Here is a 16,884-nt window from a genome sequence, read left to right on the forward strand (position 1 = left end):
TGAGAGTTTCCACATCCAAATCGGAGAAAGGGTTTAGGAATCATAGCTCTGTAATGCATAGCCTCCTCTTTTTCAAGGGACCAAAAGTAATTGGACAATGGACTCTACGGGCTGCAATTAACTCTGAAGGCGTCTCCCCCATTAACCTGTAATCAATGAAGTAGTTAAAAGGTCTGGGGTTGATCCCAGGTGTGTGGTTTTGCATTTGGAAGCTGTTGCTGTGACCAGACAACATGCGGTCAAAGGAACTCTCTATTGAGGTGAAGCAGAACATCCTTAGGCTGAAAAAATCCATCAGAGAGATAGCAGACATGCTTGGAGTAGCAAAATCAACAGTCTGGTACATTCTGAGAAAAAAGGAATTGACTGGTGAGCTTGGGAACTCAAAAAGGCCTGGGCGTCCACAGATGACAACAGTGGTGGATGATCGACGCATACTTTCTTTGGTGAAGAAGAACGCGTTCACAACATCAACTGAAGTCCAGAACACTCTCAGTGAAGTAGGTGTATCTGTCTCTAAGTCAACAGTAAAGAGACAGGCCAGAGTTAAATTTGCCAAAAAACACCTCAAGAAGCCAGCTCAGTTCTGGAAAAGTATTCTATGGACAGATGAGACAAAGATCAACCTGAACCAGAATGATGGAAAGAAAAAAGTTTGGAGAAGAAAGGGAACGGCACATGATCCAAGGCACACCACATCCTCTGTAAAACATGGTGGAGGCAACGTGATGGCATGAGCATGCATGGCTTTCAATGGCACTGGGTCACTTGTGTTTATTGATGACATAACAGCAGACAAGAGTAGCCTGATGAATTCTGAAGTGTACCGGGATATACTTTCAGCCCAGATCCAGCCAAATGCTGCAAAGTTGATCGGACGGCGCTTCATAGCACAGATGGATAATGACCCCAAGCATACAGCCAAAGCTACCCAGGAGTTCATGAGTGCAAAAAAGTGGAACATTCTGCAATGGCCAAGTCAATCACCAAATCTTAACCCAATTGAGCGTGCATTTCACTTGCTCAAATCCAGACTTAAAGGGAGCCTGTCACCAGGAGACCCATTTTTAGCACTCCGCAAGTCCCCACAGAGCATAGAACATACGCTGCCAAAGTGTTTTTGTATAAAAATAGGTTTTACAGAAAAAAAGATATGTTATATTGTACCTTTCATTAACATCTGCTGTGTGACTAGGCAGTTGCCAAATGGGAGGGGCTGGAAAGGAGCAGTCTCCCCCCCCCCCACCCCCCACCCTTGGGATTCAGATACTCCATGTGACCTTTTCAAATCTATGAAAACACCCATCACTGGGCTTAGCGACGCCTCCTGCTCCTCTACAGCCAATCCCGAGTGGGGGGAGTTATTCATATATTTGAAAAGGTCACATGTTTCCCAAGGGTGGGGGGGGACTGCTCCTTTCCAGCCCCTCCCATTAGGCAACTGCCTAGTCACACAGCAGATGCTAATGAAAGGTGCTATATAACATATCTTTTTTTTTTTTTATACAAAAACACTTTGGCAGTGTATGAACTTTGCTCTGTGGGGACTGGGGGAGTGCTAAAAATGGGTCTCCTGCTGACAGGTTCCCTTTAAGACAGAAATACCCACAAACAAGCAAGACCTGAAGGCTGCGGCTGTAAAGGCCTGGCAAAGCATTAAGAAGGAGGAAACCCAGCGTTTGGTGATGTCCATGGGCTCCAGACTTAAGGCAGTGATTGCCTCCAAAGGATTCGGAACAAAATATTGAAAATAAAAATATTTTGTTTGGGTTATGTTTATTTGTCCAATTACTTTTGAGCTCCTAAAATGTGGAGTGTTTGTAAAGAAATGTGTACAATTCCTACATTTTCTATCAGATATTTTTGTTCAACCCTTCAAATTAAACGTTACAATCTGCACTTGAATTCTGTTGTAGAGGTTTCATTTCAGATCCAATGTGGTGGCATGCAGAGCCCAACTCGCGAAAATTGTGTCACTGTCCAAATATTTCTGGCCCTAACTGTATATTGCCTCTGGCAACACATTTTGGGGGCCTCATTATATCCATAGAATTTTAACTAAGCATCTGTTTGAAGAGAAATCATTCAGTGGTGATGGTAGTGAAGGATCTTATGTATTTCATGGACTTATGGAGTTCTGTTTCTGCCTTTTTCTGGGTCAACATTGTAGGATTATCGGTTGGACTTGATAGAACTCCATTTGTTATTAACCTAATCTACTTTGATACTTTCTTTCTTTTACACTGTAATACTGCAGTTTTACATTGAATTTGATTCAATGAATTTGAATTTGATTGACTCTTGTTTGTTTTTGTGTGTGTTTTTTTTTTTTTCATTTAACTTTCAGTATTGAAGATCCTGAGCAGAAAATAGCGATGCTGACTCAAATTTTGGAATTTGGCCAAACTCCAAAACAGCTGTTTACAAAACCTCATCCAAAGAGAATATTTACAAAGTCCAGAAGTTTTTCCCGGTCATCCAGCCAGAATCTGTCTACGGTAGAATCACCAGGTATGATGGAGACACACGATAATTAAGACTGGAAACTGAACTGCCTAGAGGGCACATGAGGTGTGGACCAGAACTGTATTCTAGCGCTAGGAGACTGGTTTCCTGGCACATTCTGTAGAACTTCTAGCAAATGATTATGTGGTTCTTTGGTGTATTCCTACTTTGAAAGTAGTACAAGTGCACTTACAATTACCCACTGCAACCCCATCCAATGTCGCCTCTCCAGTCTCATTGTTATGTTTTTACCCTCTTTGTCAGTCCCACTACAGGTCTCCCATCACACAAAATATCCATTTCGAAATCCTTATTGTAAACTACAAACCTTTAAAGTAACTGCAAAGATACTTTCCTAAAAACAGTTTTAGAAGAGCTGGAGAGAACCTTTGACAACAATTCCAATGATACTTGCATCATGCTCCTGACTTCTTCCTAACCTGAGATTTAGGGTTCATAGATATATGAGGCTATCTGTGAAACCCTCTCCGCTTTTCCTAAAGTGGGCGGGACTTCCTGGTTGTGACATCAGCTATGGTCAATGATCCCAATAGCACTCAGGGCATCCATGTGAACGTTAACAAACAGCTCAGCCAATCAGGATACATAATCAGTATTACTGTTTGTATAGAGATCTAGTGCAGGGAAGGCAGAGCACTGGAGTTCTCCATCATACAGTAATCTACTACATTACAAAGAAAAAGATATATTAAAACATGCCCACCTACACTATAAAACGCCTACATAAGAATGAGAAGATGAACACAAACAGCTCTGCTACATACCATTCCTGGTATGTAATTGGATGACCTGAAGCAGATGATTCGTCACTTGCTTATGACATGACTGCAGGTCCTGCAGCTTTTACGTGCTGCCGGGATTAGTGATGGGAATTCTGGCTCTTCTTAGTGAGCTGGCTCATTAGGCACCGCTCACTAAGAAGAGACAACTCTTCTGGGTCCTGAACGGCTCCCTATTACATGTATAGTAGGGAGCTGTACTCCAGCCAGTCGCTCCATTGCACACCACTTTTAACCCGATTGTATCTGCAGAATTGTGGCTTTCTTGGCCTTTTTTGAGAGAATATGAATAATAACACAAACACTTTTTTTACTAACCACGCTTTGTGGTCAGGTGAAGCCATTTATTGTCAGACTACTGTGGTTTTTTTATTTTCTCTTTATTAAATCATAATGACAACCAAAAACATTCACATACCCTGGTGATTTTTGCACAGAAGTTGACGCAAATGGGTCAAATGGGCCACAAAATATCTTGCCCACAATACGCCAAACGGCACAGAGACGAGCCTCAAAACTTCTGGCACAAGGTCATTTGGAGTGATGAGACCAAAATCGAATTTTTTTGGTCACAATCATGAATGTTACATTTAGAGAGGTGTCAATAAGGCCTACGTTGAAAGGATTGCTATTCCCACTGTAAAGCCCAGAGGTGGATCGCTGATGATGTGGAGATGTGTGAGCTGCATAGGCTCAGGAAACTTGGCCAAAGTTAAATGTAAGATGAATACAGCCTGTTACCAGCAGATACTGGAGGCAAATTTCCCTCATCAGCCAGGATGCTGTACTTGGACATTGACAACATGACAACGACCCTAAACACAAGGCCAATTCGACCTTTGGCTACAGCAGAACAAAGTGAAGGTTCAGCAGCGGCCATCTCGGTCTCCTGACCTGAATATTATTGAACCACTCTGGGGAGATAACAAGCGGCGCAGTTTATGCAACACAACCCAGGAATGTAGAGGAACATAGAACTTCAAGATGTCATTGATGTCATAGTGGGAATACACAGTGTTAAGAAGTGGGGTATGTGAACTTTTGATCAGGGTCATTTGCATGTTTTTGGTTTTCATCATGATTTAAAAAGAAAAAATGCAGTATTTTGACAATAAATGGCTTCTCCCAACAACTAACCATGAGTGGGAAAAAAAGTTTTGTGTTCTCATTCATACTCATTCAAAAAGGCAATTGAAGCCAAAATTAGGGGTAGCCAATTTTGGGCACAGCTGTATTTTGGACAGTTCTGAGACGTCTATATGAAAAAGAGCTACAGCATCATAGAAAGGAGTGCCCTAGGGTGTGACTCACGTAAAACAGAAATGTGCCTGTGTGCCAGAATTTTGGTCCATGCATTTAGTATGAAATAACCCAAATACTTGAAGGTATAGAGGAAATCTAGACTTAGATTTACTGTATTTTTCAGACTAATTCCCTGCTACATTCATTCATTCACATACACAGCTCTGCTACATCCATTCACTAAGGTCTGCAACTTCTTAACTGGCTCCATACCAGGGCATCATGGAAGGGTGTAAGGACCTTCTAGTGATGCAGGAAGCATGTGATCAGTCACATGCTTCTGATATCATTCCAGGTCCTGCAGAAATACTCCTGCCAGGACAAGGAAGGAGAGGGAGAGCAGCGCAGAGGGCTGCTCTCTCAGATATCAGGTGAAATGCTATGTCAGCACTTCATCCAATCTAAAGATGATAGATCAGGAGGGTCTGGCATTGATGAATCCTCCTGACCTTCAGATTATAAGATGCAATAAATACAGTACTTTCCAATGTGATGCACTTTGAGGAATCTGGCATAATTTAAGACTGCAAGTCCTCTCCATTATGTGTGCCTTTTGTAATAGATATGTTGCAGTGTTACTCCAGTACATAATGTAATGCTCTACACTAGGTAATAGTGTCATATAGGTTTTTATAATAAAAGAAAAATGTATTTTTTGTTCTTATTTTGTGCAGTTTCCCCCAGTGAAGATTCTTTTGAAGACCTAACAGAAGAAAGTAAAACTCTTGCATGGAACAATATCACTAAATTCCAGATAGAGGGCAGACACAAAATTCACAAAGAGTGAGTGACCTGTTCATGTAAAAGCCAAACCTTTTGGGGAAATGGGAAAATGTGAGCTGTGTGATTAGATTATTATTAACTGTTATCTGACCTGTGATGATGTTGGGGCTTGTAAGATAGTTACAAAAGTAATCACATAACTCCATTTAGAACATCACTCCGGCAGAGACCCCACTCCCATATACATGTCTTATATATATGTCTTAAACTGCGGTCGGTCAGTGAATCCAACAACACAAAAGTGCAGAGGACAGGACTCCTAGTGACATATGATGTGAGGAGCTTCTGCTCCTCCGCAAAACTGCAGCCCAAGGTTGTAATTAAGATTCCAGTCCGATTTGTATATGTTCCCTTATAAACACATGAACACAGGGTGGGGATCACTCCGCTGAGCCAACTAGGGGCTTGTGAACTATACTATAGAGATACTGCTCTAACTAACATGTGTGCTGCTAGATCCCATGTGCAGTCACTTAGGAATCAAGAATTGTGTAAAGCAGGCTTCTATTTCCATACTGCTGTTTTCTTTACTGTAATATATTATTATTATTATTATTATTATTATTCTATTGATTTGATGTGTATAACTTACAGGGCTATAACTGCAATTGCTGTCACCTCAAATGGATCATCAGTCTTCACAACATCACAAGGTGAGTCTAGAGATGTGTGAAGATGTTGGACACATGAAAGGCAGGTGAATGATGGACACATTGGGGCACATTTACTTACCTGGTCAGGAGGAGATCCCGATAATGCATTGTGCCGCGATTCAAGAGGATCGTGCGTCCGATATCCTGCATGTGTCGCTTCCCCGCTTAGGTCCGCCGGAGTTCACCTTCTTCTTCCTGGTGTATGTAAGTGCATGGGCTTGCGACACTATTTTTTTTTTGTCAAATGAAAGCCGGGCGCGATTGCAACCAAATCCGATCGCGTGTGACACAATCACCTACTAAATACCTGTCCCAGCGGCGCAATCACGTCGGAAAACCTGACGGAATTGCGTCCGACGGACCCTTAGTAAATAAGCCCCATTGTGAGCCACACGAGCGGCAGACACGCTGGCCAACTTTGCACATAAATTCTTATACAGACCTCTTGCACATGTATTTATGATGTGTTTGCGCCAAATTTTGTCAAGCCTGCACTGTGTCCACTGCAACATAAAACGGTGCACCTAGGGGGTGGCCCGGTGTATTTGGCCTGTTGGTATTCATGCATGTTAAGTCATGTTGACTAGTTGTATGAAGCAAATAAGAGTCACCAGTAGGGTAAGCGCTACTTCTGCTTCTCAGGTTAGTAATGTCACATCCATCAGTCACATGGCCCATTTGTAGTTCAGTCCCTAAACTTTAACAAGAAGCATGAGGACTCTACAGTGACATTGGTGGCGAACCTATGGCACGGGTGTAGGCACCCAGGCTGTCATCCTAGCCCAGAGTTTGCTAGACAGGACTCAAGGCCTCCACCTGCAGTCCAAGAAAGCCCAGGACATACCGTGCTCTGTTCTATTTAATACACATCTCGGACCTGCGACTACTGTAGGAGAGAGAAGGTGTTGACACAGTTGGGTGACCCATTAGAGCTATGGATCCGGGCCCAATGTTTCTTATTGATCAGGGTACCCTGAAGGAAAGCTACAACGATACACCGAATTCTTTCTATTGTATTGGTGTCATCAGGACACTGATACAATGGAAAGTTGTGACAGAGCAGTAACTGCTTAAATAGCCGTGTTGGCACTCGGTCTCTAAAAGGTTTGCCAAAACTGGTACATGACTTTGTGGAGAAGCCAAAATGCTCTTCTCCTTCCAGACCTTAAAGAAAGAACTAGTAGAACGTGCTGGGGATTTTGGGTGTTCCCATAGAGGGGCCATATAATTTCCTTACCTCCTTCCATCCAGCTATTGTGTCTAAAAGCAGAACAGAGCATTTTACTTCTCCAGGGAGGAAGTGGTAATTTTTAAGTAAGAAAGCAATTACGGTCCCCTGCCAATGCTTTATCTAGCTGCGGGTCTGAGTAGTAGTGTGTACCATGTGAAAAACGTGTAGCGTTTACCAGTCTAAAAGATGGCAAGCCATGGCCGCAATATTGTCACCCTTATTGTAATGTAAAATGGGTAGAATTTACAGAGGTTGGCCACTTTACCTCATGTTTTTTTGGGGGGAGGGGGGCAGGATATTAGGTAATTTACCAATATACAACTTATAATAGTTCTGCTCTGCTTTCTTCATATATAAAGTGAAATCTTCTGTCCTTTACCTCATCAGCCGGACATTCCTGACCATAAAATGGCTGCAGATGGCGAGTCATGTGATCTGTCCATGAATAAACGTCAATTAGAGATCACATGACCCTCCATCTGCAGCCATTTTATGGACAGGAATGTCCGGCTTATGAGGTAAAAGACAGGAGGCTTCACTTTACATATGAAGAAAGCAGAGCAGTACTATTTATAGATGTATATCGGTAAATTACCTAATATCCTGCCCCCCCCCACACTTATACACATTACAGAAAACGTGAGGTAAAGTGGACAACCCTTTTAATATCCAGCATAGGGGAAGTAGAGCTGCCCAAGAGGAGACCGACAGAGGAGGATATTTTATTTAGTTTCTGATTCACTTGTAGCATGGTGGAGAGAATATGACTTTGTACATTTTGCTAGAAGTCTGACTGTCTGATAAATGGGTGATAAATAGAATAAGAAAATTGTGGAATTTCTCTTTACATTTTTATATAGTTACAGGTCCAGGCATTAACAGTCATTTATTTGCAGATTCTACTTTGAAGATGTTCTCTACTAGTCAGAAGTCTCTGCAGAGGAGCGTTTCCTTCTCAAACATGGTAAGATATAGCGGCCATGTGAAATAAGCTCTGAATTTCACACAACGCAGTGATCTTAAGAAGTACAGAGAAATTCCTTTCATGTGGTATTTAGTAATCTGTAAATCTGTCACATGTTTGTCAGGTTGTATTGCCTTCCTAGGCTGCAAATTCAGAATGTATTGTGTGGAGCTGTGATTATGTTCTTGTAGTTCATAGTGTTCAGTCTAGGACAGTGATGGCAAACCTTTTAGAGACCGGGTGCCCAAACTTCAACCAAAACCTACTTATTTACCAGCGAGTGCCAATTTGACAATTTAAACAGTAACTTATTGCTCTTTTGTTCCACAACAGTCAATCATATCAGCCCCCTGAGGACACCAATACAGTTGAAAGCAGGAAGGCAAATTCAGACCTCATTGTAGCTTCTCTCCAGGGTCTCTCTGTACAGGAAGAATCGTGGGGCCAGTAGTAGGACCTCTAAAAATATTTTGGGCCTGTTCACACCTACTTACTCCTCTTGCAGTTCCAATCAGTCAAGGATACGTCACTTTAAAAGAGTGCCAAGAGCTACATCTCAATTGTCTAGGACTGCAGGAAGATTAAAGTCCTGTCTGGTGAACTTTGTCCTGGGGTGACAGCCTGGGTGCCCACAGAAAGGTTCCCGAGTGCCACCTCTGGCACCCGTGCCATAGGTTCGCCATCACTGGTCTAGGAGATTCTCTTCTGTATATAGATGTATTACTGGGGTTGGGAGGGTGTGCATAGATGTATTATTGGGAGGGAGGTGGCTGTATATAGATGTATTACTGGGGGGTGGCTGTATGCAGATGTGTTACTGGGGGATGGAAGGTGTATTTATATGTATTACTAGGAGGGGTTGGTAGCTGTATACAGATGTCCTACTGAGGGGTGAAGGGTTTACATAGATATATTAGTGGGGGTTGGTGGCTGTATACAGATGTGCTACTGGGGGGTGGATGGTGTATTTATATGCATTACTTGGAAGGGGTTGGTGGCTGTATACAGATGTTACTGGGGGGTTTGAGGGGGTGTATATGTATGTATTGCTAGGGGGGGTTGGTGGCTGTATACAGATGTGTTGCTGGGGGGTTGAGGGTGTATATGTATGTATGTATTACTAGAGGGGGGCTTGGTGGCTGTATACATATGTATTACTGGGGGGTGGAGGGTGTATATGTATGTATTACTAGAGGGGGGGGTTGGTGGCTGTATACAGATGTATTACTGGGGGGTGGAGGGTGTATATGTATGTATTACTAGAGGGGGGGGTTGGTGGCTGTATACAGATGTGTTACTGGGCGGTGGAGGGTGTGTATGTATGTATTACTAGAGGGGGGTTGGTGGCTGTATAGAGATGTGTTACTGGGGGGGGTGGAAGATGTATATAAATGTATTACTTGGGGGAGGGGGGTTGGCAGCTGTGTATAGATTTATTATTGGAGGGGGCTTGGTGGCTGTAAATAGATGTATTCCTGGGGGAAGAGTGGATAGTGAGCAGGAGGGTGTATGTATGCTACATTCAGTGAGGGCCCCACCAACCTTAGTCTGGCCCTGACAATAAACCTTTTTAAAACTTTTTGTTAGTTTGCCATTTCAAATTTTGTAACTTTTTATTTTCTGTTACTAGGAATTTTTTCAAACCTCTATCACTCTTGGTGACCCAATTGGATCAGAATGACCTGTTCTTTTCAGAAAGGGCAGATTCGCATTGCCGTTGGCGGACGGTCGTGTTCCACCAACATTACTGCTTGGGACAGAACTGCTTACATGATAGTTTATGATATAAGGAGTTCTGTCCCCAGGAGTGATGTGGGTCCACAGGACTCTGCATGCACCGTGATTTACAAACCAACAACAGCAGTGTGAATCTGCCCTAAGAATGTAAAAACGTAGTTGTAAATGTGGTGGTAGATTAAACATTTTCCACAAATCAATAGCTTTTAGGATGTAAAACAACTTTACTGCAAATAGGTAACAAAGATAATAGGCAGTTTCTTTGCTATACACCTCAGATTAACTCATTGCTGCAATGACTGCTTCCTCTGCCTGTGCTGAAGAGACCTGGAGTCTGTAGTTTGTTTATAGTTTATCTGTCAGTTACATGGGAGTGGAGGGGCTGCTTCTCCCTGTTCACAGGGGAGGAGGTCATGTGACAGTGCTCTCTCTGTGTATGTGGCAGAGCTGGATGTGTTCCAGGCAGTTGATACAGTTGTCTCCTGCACAGACTGGTGAGGTACAAGATCTCCCTGTTCCCCATCAGTCCCTCCATCCCAGTTTGTAATTTTGCAGAAGTTTCTCTGTCTCTCTACACCTCATGCTACTTTCCTTTCCCACCTTGTATTCAGCACTTTGTGCTCTGTGCAGATGAGCAATGAACCCTTAGTGCTCACACTGCACGGGCTATAAACTCCAAAAAACTGGTTTACTTATGATTTTCACCACTGATTCTATTAAAATACTGCCGGCTGCTGCATAACGGATCTGATATGGTCCGGAAATATGAAACTTGAATCCATAACGGCACAGCCGTGTCACCATTCTGCGCTGGACCTTGGTCAGTGGATTCCAGTTATAGCACTTGTCAACAAAATAAAATGCTATAAGAATTTGGACTGGAGCATTGTGACTCAGTGGTTAGTATTACATCCTTGCAGCGCTGGGGACCTGGGTTTAAGTCCCAAGGTCAACATCTGCAAAGAGTTTGTATCTTCTCTCCATGTTTGTGTGGGTTTCCTCCCACACTCCAAAACATACTGGTAGGTTGATTAGATTGTGAGCTCCATTGAGGACAGTGACTGATCTGGCAAACTCTGTGCAGCGCTGCGTGATCTGTGTGTTATAGAAATAAAGAAATTATTATTATTATTTGAGTAAAACATTGTTTATTAGTTTTCCCAGAAAGACTTGATTAGATTTAAAAAAACAAACAAACTATGTATACATATTTTTTTAGGTGAATTTTGTTCGCTCCACCATGCTACAAGTGAATACCAATTACTCTTTACAAAAATATACCATTAATGATACCAAAAATTCTTAAGAAGTACTTGACTTTATAAGTACCGTATATACAAAAAATGTGCTGAAAAACCTCCCCTCGGCTTATACACGAGTCAATAAAACACAAAAAAAACTTCCATACTCACCCTCCGTAGGCCCGATGGTCTGCGTGGCTACCGATGTTCGGCGGCTCCTCTTCTGTCTTCCCCGCGGCTGGTCTTCGGTCTTCTCTCTTCTCTGTGTTGTATCAGCCGGCAGATGCGACGGCGTCGCAGCCGATGACGTCATCGGCGGCGACACCGTCACATGATATTGTGCGCCAGCCGGCAGATCGCGTGGACGCGTATCTGCCGGCTGATACAACACAGAGAAGACCGGAGACCAGCCGCGGGGAACGGAGCATCAGGGAGCCGCCTGTAGGTGAGTATAAAAGGTTTTTTTGTTTTAATGTGCCTGGCAGTATATTAAGGGCTGGCAGGATGCATACTTTAAGGGGGCTGGCAGGCTGCATACTTTAAGGGGGCTGGCAGGCTGCATACTTTAAGGGGGCTGGCAGGCTGCATACTTTAAGGGGGCTGGCAGGCTGCATACTTTAAGGGGGCTGGCAGGCTGCATACTTTAAGGGGGCTGGCAGGCTGCATACTTTAAGGGGGCTGGCAGGCTGCATACTTTAAGGGGGCTGGCAGGCTGCATACTTTAAGGGGGCTGGCAGGCTGCATACTTTAAGGGGGCTGGCAGGCTGCATACTTTAAGGGGGCTGGCAGGCTGCATACTTTAAGGGGGCTGGCAGGCTGCATACTTTAAGGGGGCTGGCAGGCTGCATACTTTAAGGGGGCTGGCAGGCTGCATACTTTAAGGGGGCTGGCAGGCTGCATACTTTAAGGGGGCTGGCAGGCTGCATACTTTAAGGGGGCTGGCAGGCTGCATACTTTAAGGGGGCTGGCAGGCTGCATACTTTAAGGGGGCTGGCAGGCTGCATACTTTAAGGGGGCTGGCAGGCTGTATACTTCAGGGGGGCTGGCAGGCTGTATACTTCAGGGGGGCTGGCAGGCTGTATACCTCTGGGGGGCTGGCAGGCTGTATACCTCTGGGGGGCTGGATGGCTATATACTGGGAGGCTGAGACCAATGCATTTTCCACCCTCGGCTTATACTCGAGTCAATAGGTTTTCCCAGGTTTGGGTGGTAAAATTAGGGGCCTCGGCTTATACTCGGGTCGGCTTATACTCGAGTATATACAGTACTTGACTTTCTTTTCTCTTCTTCCAGGCCCTGTCATCCTGCGTCCTCTTGCCTGGAGATACAACTGTGATGTGTTCCTCATGGGATAATAACGTGTATGTATTTATGCTCCTAGTTTAATGCAGTATATTATATTTGAACTTAAAGGGGTATTCCAGGAATCAACATATTTCATATACAAATGGGTCCTTAAAATATAAGCTAATGTGTAATTAGTTGTTATTTTAAATGTTGCTTAGCAGAAAATGCTGGTGACATACAGTGTAATGAAGAATTAAAATGCTACTGGTCCTTTAATCAGTCCGTTAATTTCCTCCGCGCAGCGCAGACACAGGACAGAAGATGGCCGCTGGTTTGGCTGTAGTCGGTTGGTTGCAGTGCATCCAGTATGGCCAGTGTTGTGATAATGGTAGTTACACATCATTACTATGGTAACAGAGAAGAACAGTCTGTTACATCATCACTGGGGGGCAGAGCACAGGAGGGAGGGGGAGTTACTGAGAACTAAAGGGTCATGGGACTTGTAGTTTCCAGTGGCGGCCATTTTGGTGATAACTCCACCTACTTTAGAGAAGCCATAAAATTTTGTGAATTATAAAATCAAACTATTTAAGCTCCATTTTGTAACTAATGACAATGAGTTTTGTTATATTAATTTATTTAAAGCATCATGGGTTTTTGTATCAGATGTTCATATTCCTGGAATACCCCTTTAAATCATCCACATGAATTTGGTGGTTTTAACCAAAGTATACTCATGCGTTGGGATGTGCCCACTGAAATGGCATTTGTTCTTCATTTAGCTTTTAATGGCTTATTTTTCATGGAAAGAGATTTTTTAAAATATGCAAATGAGCCTCAGGGGCTCCTGTGTACATCTTAGAAGCCCCTTCGGGCTCAGTTGCTAATTATTTATCCTGTTCTGTGGTTATGCCTGACTCTTCCCTCCCTTTCCCTGTCTCTCTGCCCCTGAATGACATTTTGCATATTTTTAAAAGCCTTTTACAAAAAAAAAAAAAAAACCATTTACAGCTGAATGCAGAACTGATCCTGTTTCATGGGGGGCAGACCAGAATGTAAGTATGCTTGGGTAAAAACCACTTCATAGGAAATAAACCATCAAAATCCTTTATGACACTTGCTCATAGATCCAGACACCGTGATCATTTTCTTATATTTGTTATCCATGGCCTCCTACCTTCTAAAATCAACTTTTAAAATTATGCTATTTAGCCTGAAGGAATACTGTGGCAGCACCATGCTGTAGCTTCACAGACTGTTATACTGTGCAGGAGCACTTCATTCCTCCTGCTGTGTGCTGAAACGATTTCTGTTGCAGTGTGATATCATTAGGCAGAGGGAGGGGGAAGTGCTTAGGAAGCAGAGGGGAGACAGTGTAACAGCCTGAGATGCTTCAGCACATAGGCTCTCTGGGCGCCACTCCAGTAGCCTTTCAGGCTATTAAACATAATTTTGAAAGTTTATTTTAGAAGGAAGAAGGCCATAATATAATTGATTGTAGATTTCCTTTAACCATCAGAACTTTCTATTGTGCCGCCCAGGTATTTTTATTCTATAGCTTTTGGAAGAAGACAAGATACATTAATGGGACACGATGATGCGGTCAGTAAGATTCACTGGTGCAACAACAGGCTTTTCTCTGCGTCTTGGGATTCTACCGTGAAGGTACAGTATATTATCCATGTAGCTAGTGACCCAGGATGCTTTTTGAATGTTAAGACCCCTATAAGTCAGAAAGCAAGCATGCCAAAAAGAAGGGGTTATGACAAAAATATATTTTGCCCTGACTCTTTTTGGGTGATTGTAAAGCGATGTTCCCATCTGGGCAATGACATTTAAACAAATCCATCTACCATATACATCAATTTTTTCAGTTGGATGTAACTTTTTTTAAACATGTACCTGCGTGAAGATAGATTCCTATAAATGTAGTCATGTGGTTGTTGTTGCTGGATACGATCACCCCTGCACTCTGGCAGCTGTGGTCGTGCATGTGCTACTGAGGTGCCCGACCACCTGGAGCTGAGGCTGAATGACATTAGTCTAGTGTTATAACCATAAAGATGGGTTCATCCCAATAAGTTCTTTAATTTTAGGCTTGGATCTTACTGTTGTAATTGTGGACCTTAAATATAAATGTCCTATTCTCTCATTTAGGTGTGGAGCTGTGTACCTGCCGATGTGTGCGGGACCAAGAGAAACAACTTTGAACTACTGGCAGAATTGGAGCATGAGGCCGGGGTGAGACTATGGGACCAGATGTTTTGGGATCAGAGCATTACTGTATTACTGCACCTTTAAAGACATTGATATGTTGGGAATTGCATTGATCAGACCCCTAAACATAGTAAATCTGCTGCAATCTATCTGTAACAACCAGTTCACATGGTGCATTTTGGTATTGATTTTCCATTGGATTTCCATGAGTGATCTGACTTATATTCTGCTAAAAATATAGGACAAGACCCAAAATGCCATTCAGTACATAATGACAAAGAATGTAGAATTCCCTCATTTATGGGAAATCTCATTTACTTATACAAAATCTCCTCCAAACACAACCAGACACAAAGGGCACTTCACCCCCTACCTGAGGGGCTGCTAGTGGGGTAAAAGCTGGTGACGGGGTCCATTTATGGGTTTAATATCTCATATGATTGTAAGCAGAATTTGTTTTGTGTTTCTAAAGTTCCATAATGTGTATATATAGGTAAACACGATCAATGTGAGCCTTGATGGATCATTGCTGGTGTCTGGAACTAAAGAAGGTGTCGTCAGTATCTGGGATGTAGCAGGGTCCTGCGTGTTACATCAGCTTCCTTGTCACAATGGATCAGTCCATGACATCGCTCTGAGTCCTGGTACATGTAATGTATTATATCTGTATAATATCTGTATGGACGGGGACGGTCACTGTCAGTGTAACCGATCCCTGCTGTATTTTCTGTGTTTTTGAATGGGCACAAAACTTAATAGTGAATAAAATTTTGCAGATGCCAGACATGTGCTCTCTACCGGAGAGGATGGTTGTCTAAAGGTCATTGATGTCCAAACAGGAATGCTCATCTCTTCCCTGTCCTCTGGAGAAAGGCAGAGGTAATGGATATAAAACTATAGAAATGACATGTGATGACCTTGGCGTTTTGTCACATTCTCTGGATTGTTACTGACAATGTATCCAGGTATAAGCTTCCTAGGGGGTATTTATCATTATAAGCTTCCTAGGGGGTATTTATCATTATACGCTTCCTAGGGGGGTATTTATCATTATACGCTTCCTAGGGGGTATTTATCATTATAAGCTTCCTAGGGGGTATTTATCATTATACGCTTCCTAGGGGGGGTATTTATCATTATACGCTTCCTAGGGGGTATTTATCATTATACGCTTCCTAGGGGGTATTTATCATTATAAGCTTCCTTGGGGGTATTTATCATTATACGCTTCCTAGGGGGTATTTATCATTATAAGCTTCCTTGGGGGTATTTATCATTATACGCTTCCTAGGGGGGTATTTATCATTATACGCTTCCTAGGGGGGTATTTATCATTATACGCTTCCTAGGGGGTATTTATCATTATACGCTTCCTAGGGGGGTATTTATCATTATACGCTTCCTAGGGGGGTATTTATCATTATACGCTTCCTAGGGGGGTATTTATCATTATACGCTTCCTAGGGGGGTATTTATCATTATACGCTTCCTTGGGGGTATTTATCATACACCGGTGCATAGTGTTTTAGCCCCATCCGGCTGTGCTGGTGTACAATTTTACATCACAAGCCTGATAAATGTCCCCCTCTGTATCTATCTTTCATGTAGATGCTTCTGTTGGAATGGACAGACTGTCCTATCAGGCAATGACAATGGGGAGTTACTGGCCTGGGATCTCCTCGGAGGAAGAATTCTTGAAAGAATGACGGGTCATGCAGGTAAAATATAATCTATGCGAAACACCAAGTGACTTCCTTTCTGATCTTTGGAAAATCCCTTTAAGGCCTGAGGCACATTTGGTTTGAGCCCATTACCTATTAGCAGGTTTTGAATCGGACCCAAACCTGGAATTTACATGAAATCGGCAAGTCCATTCAATTCAGAGACTGTACATCTGGTCTTGATAGATCCTGCACACATGAGGCAAGGTTGTCAGACCAAACCCATTTGTGGGCTGTGGCTAAAACAGCCTGTCACTACATAGTGGATGGGATTTAAACAAATCCTACCACGTGTTGCATAAAGAGCCTGTGGCTTTCCACTGCAGGTCTACAATCAGCGACATGTCAATCTCAAAATTCAGCATCACCCCCCCCCCCCCCAGCTGGGATTCTGGCCCAAAGAAAGATGAGTACTCCCAGCAAGGCAGGTTCCCCTCTAGTTT

At 43.0% G+C, this 16,884-nt stretch overlaps 1 protein-coding gene across 1 annotated transcript in view; it reads left to right on the top strand.

Annotated features, from left to right (window-relative positions):
• The window catches only part of NSMAF (neutral sphingomyelinase activation associated factor), a 48,718-nt gene that overhangs the window by 26,965 nt on the left and 4,869 nt on the right, over window positions 1-16,884 (top strand). The window contains exons 21-30 of the mRNA XM_072151849.1: window positions 2,348-2,511; window positions 5,282-5,390; window positions 5,985-6,043; window positions 8,171-8,238; window positions 12,510-12,577; window positions 14,045-14,168; window positions 14,661-14,744; window positions 15,214-15,364; window positions 15,497-15,599; window positions 16,329-16,438. Of these exons, the coding sequence (XP_072007950.1) occupies window positions 2,348-2,511; window positions 5,282-5,390; window positions 5,985-6,043; window positions 8,171-8,238; window positions 12,510-12,577; window positions 14,045-14,168; window positions 14,661-14,744; window positions 15,214-15,364; window positions 15,497-15,599; window positions 16,329-16,438 (1,040 nt within the window). The remainder of the gene's footprint in view (window positions 1-2,347; window positions 2,512-5,281; window positions 5,391-5,984; window positions 6,044-8,170; window positions 8,239-12,509; window positions 12,578-14,044; window positions 14,169-14,660; window positions 14,745-15,213; window positions 15,365-15,496; window positions 15,600-16,328; window positions 16,439-16,884) is intronic.

The sequence above is a fragment of the Engystomops pustulosus genome, chromosome 5 (genome assembly GCF_040894005.1).
Source record: "Engystomops pustulosus chromosome 5, aEngPut4.maternal, whole genome shotgun sequence".
In the NCBI taxonomy this organism is placed as follows: Eukaryota; Metazoa; Chordata; class Amphibia; order Anura; family Leptodactylidae; genus Engystomops; species Engystomops pustulosus.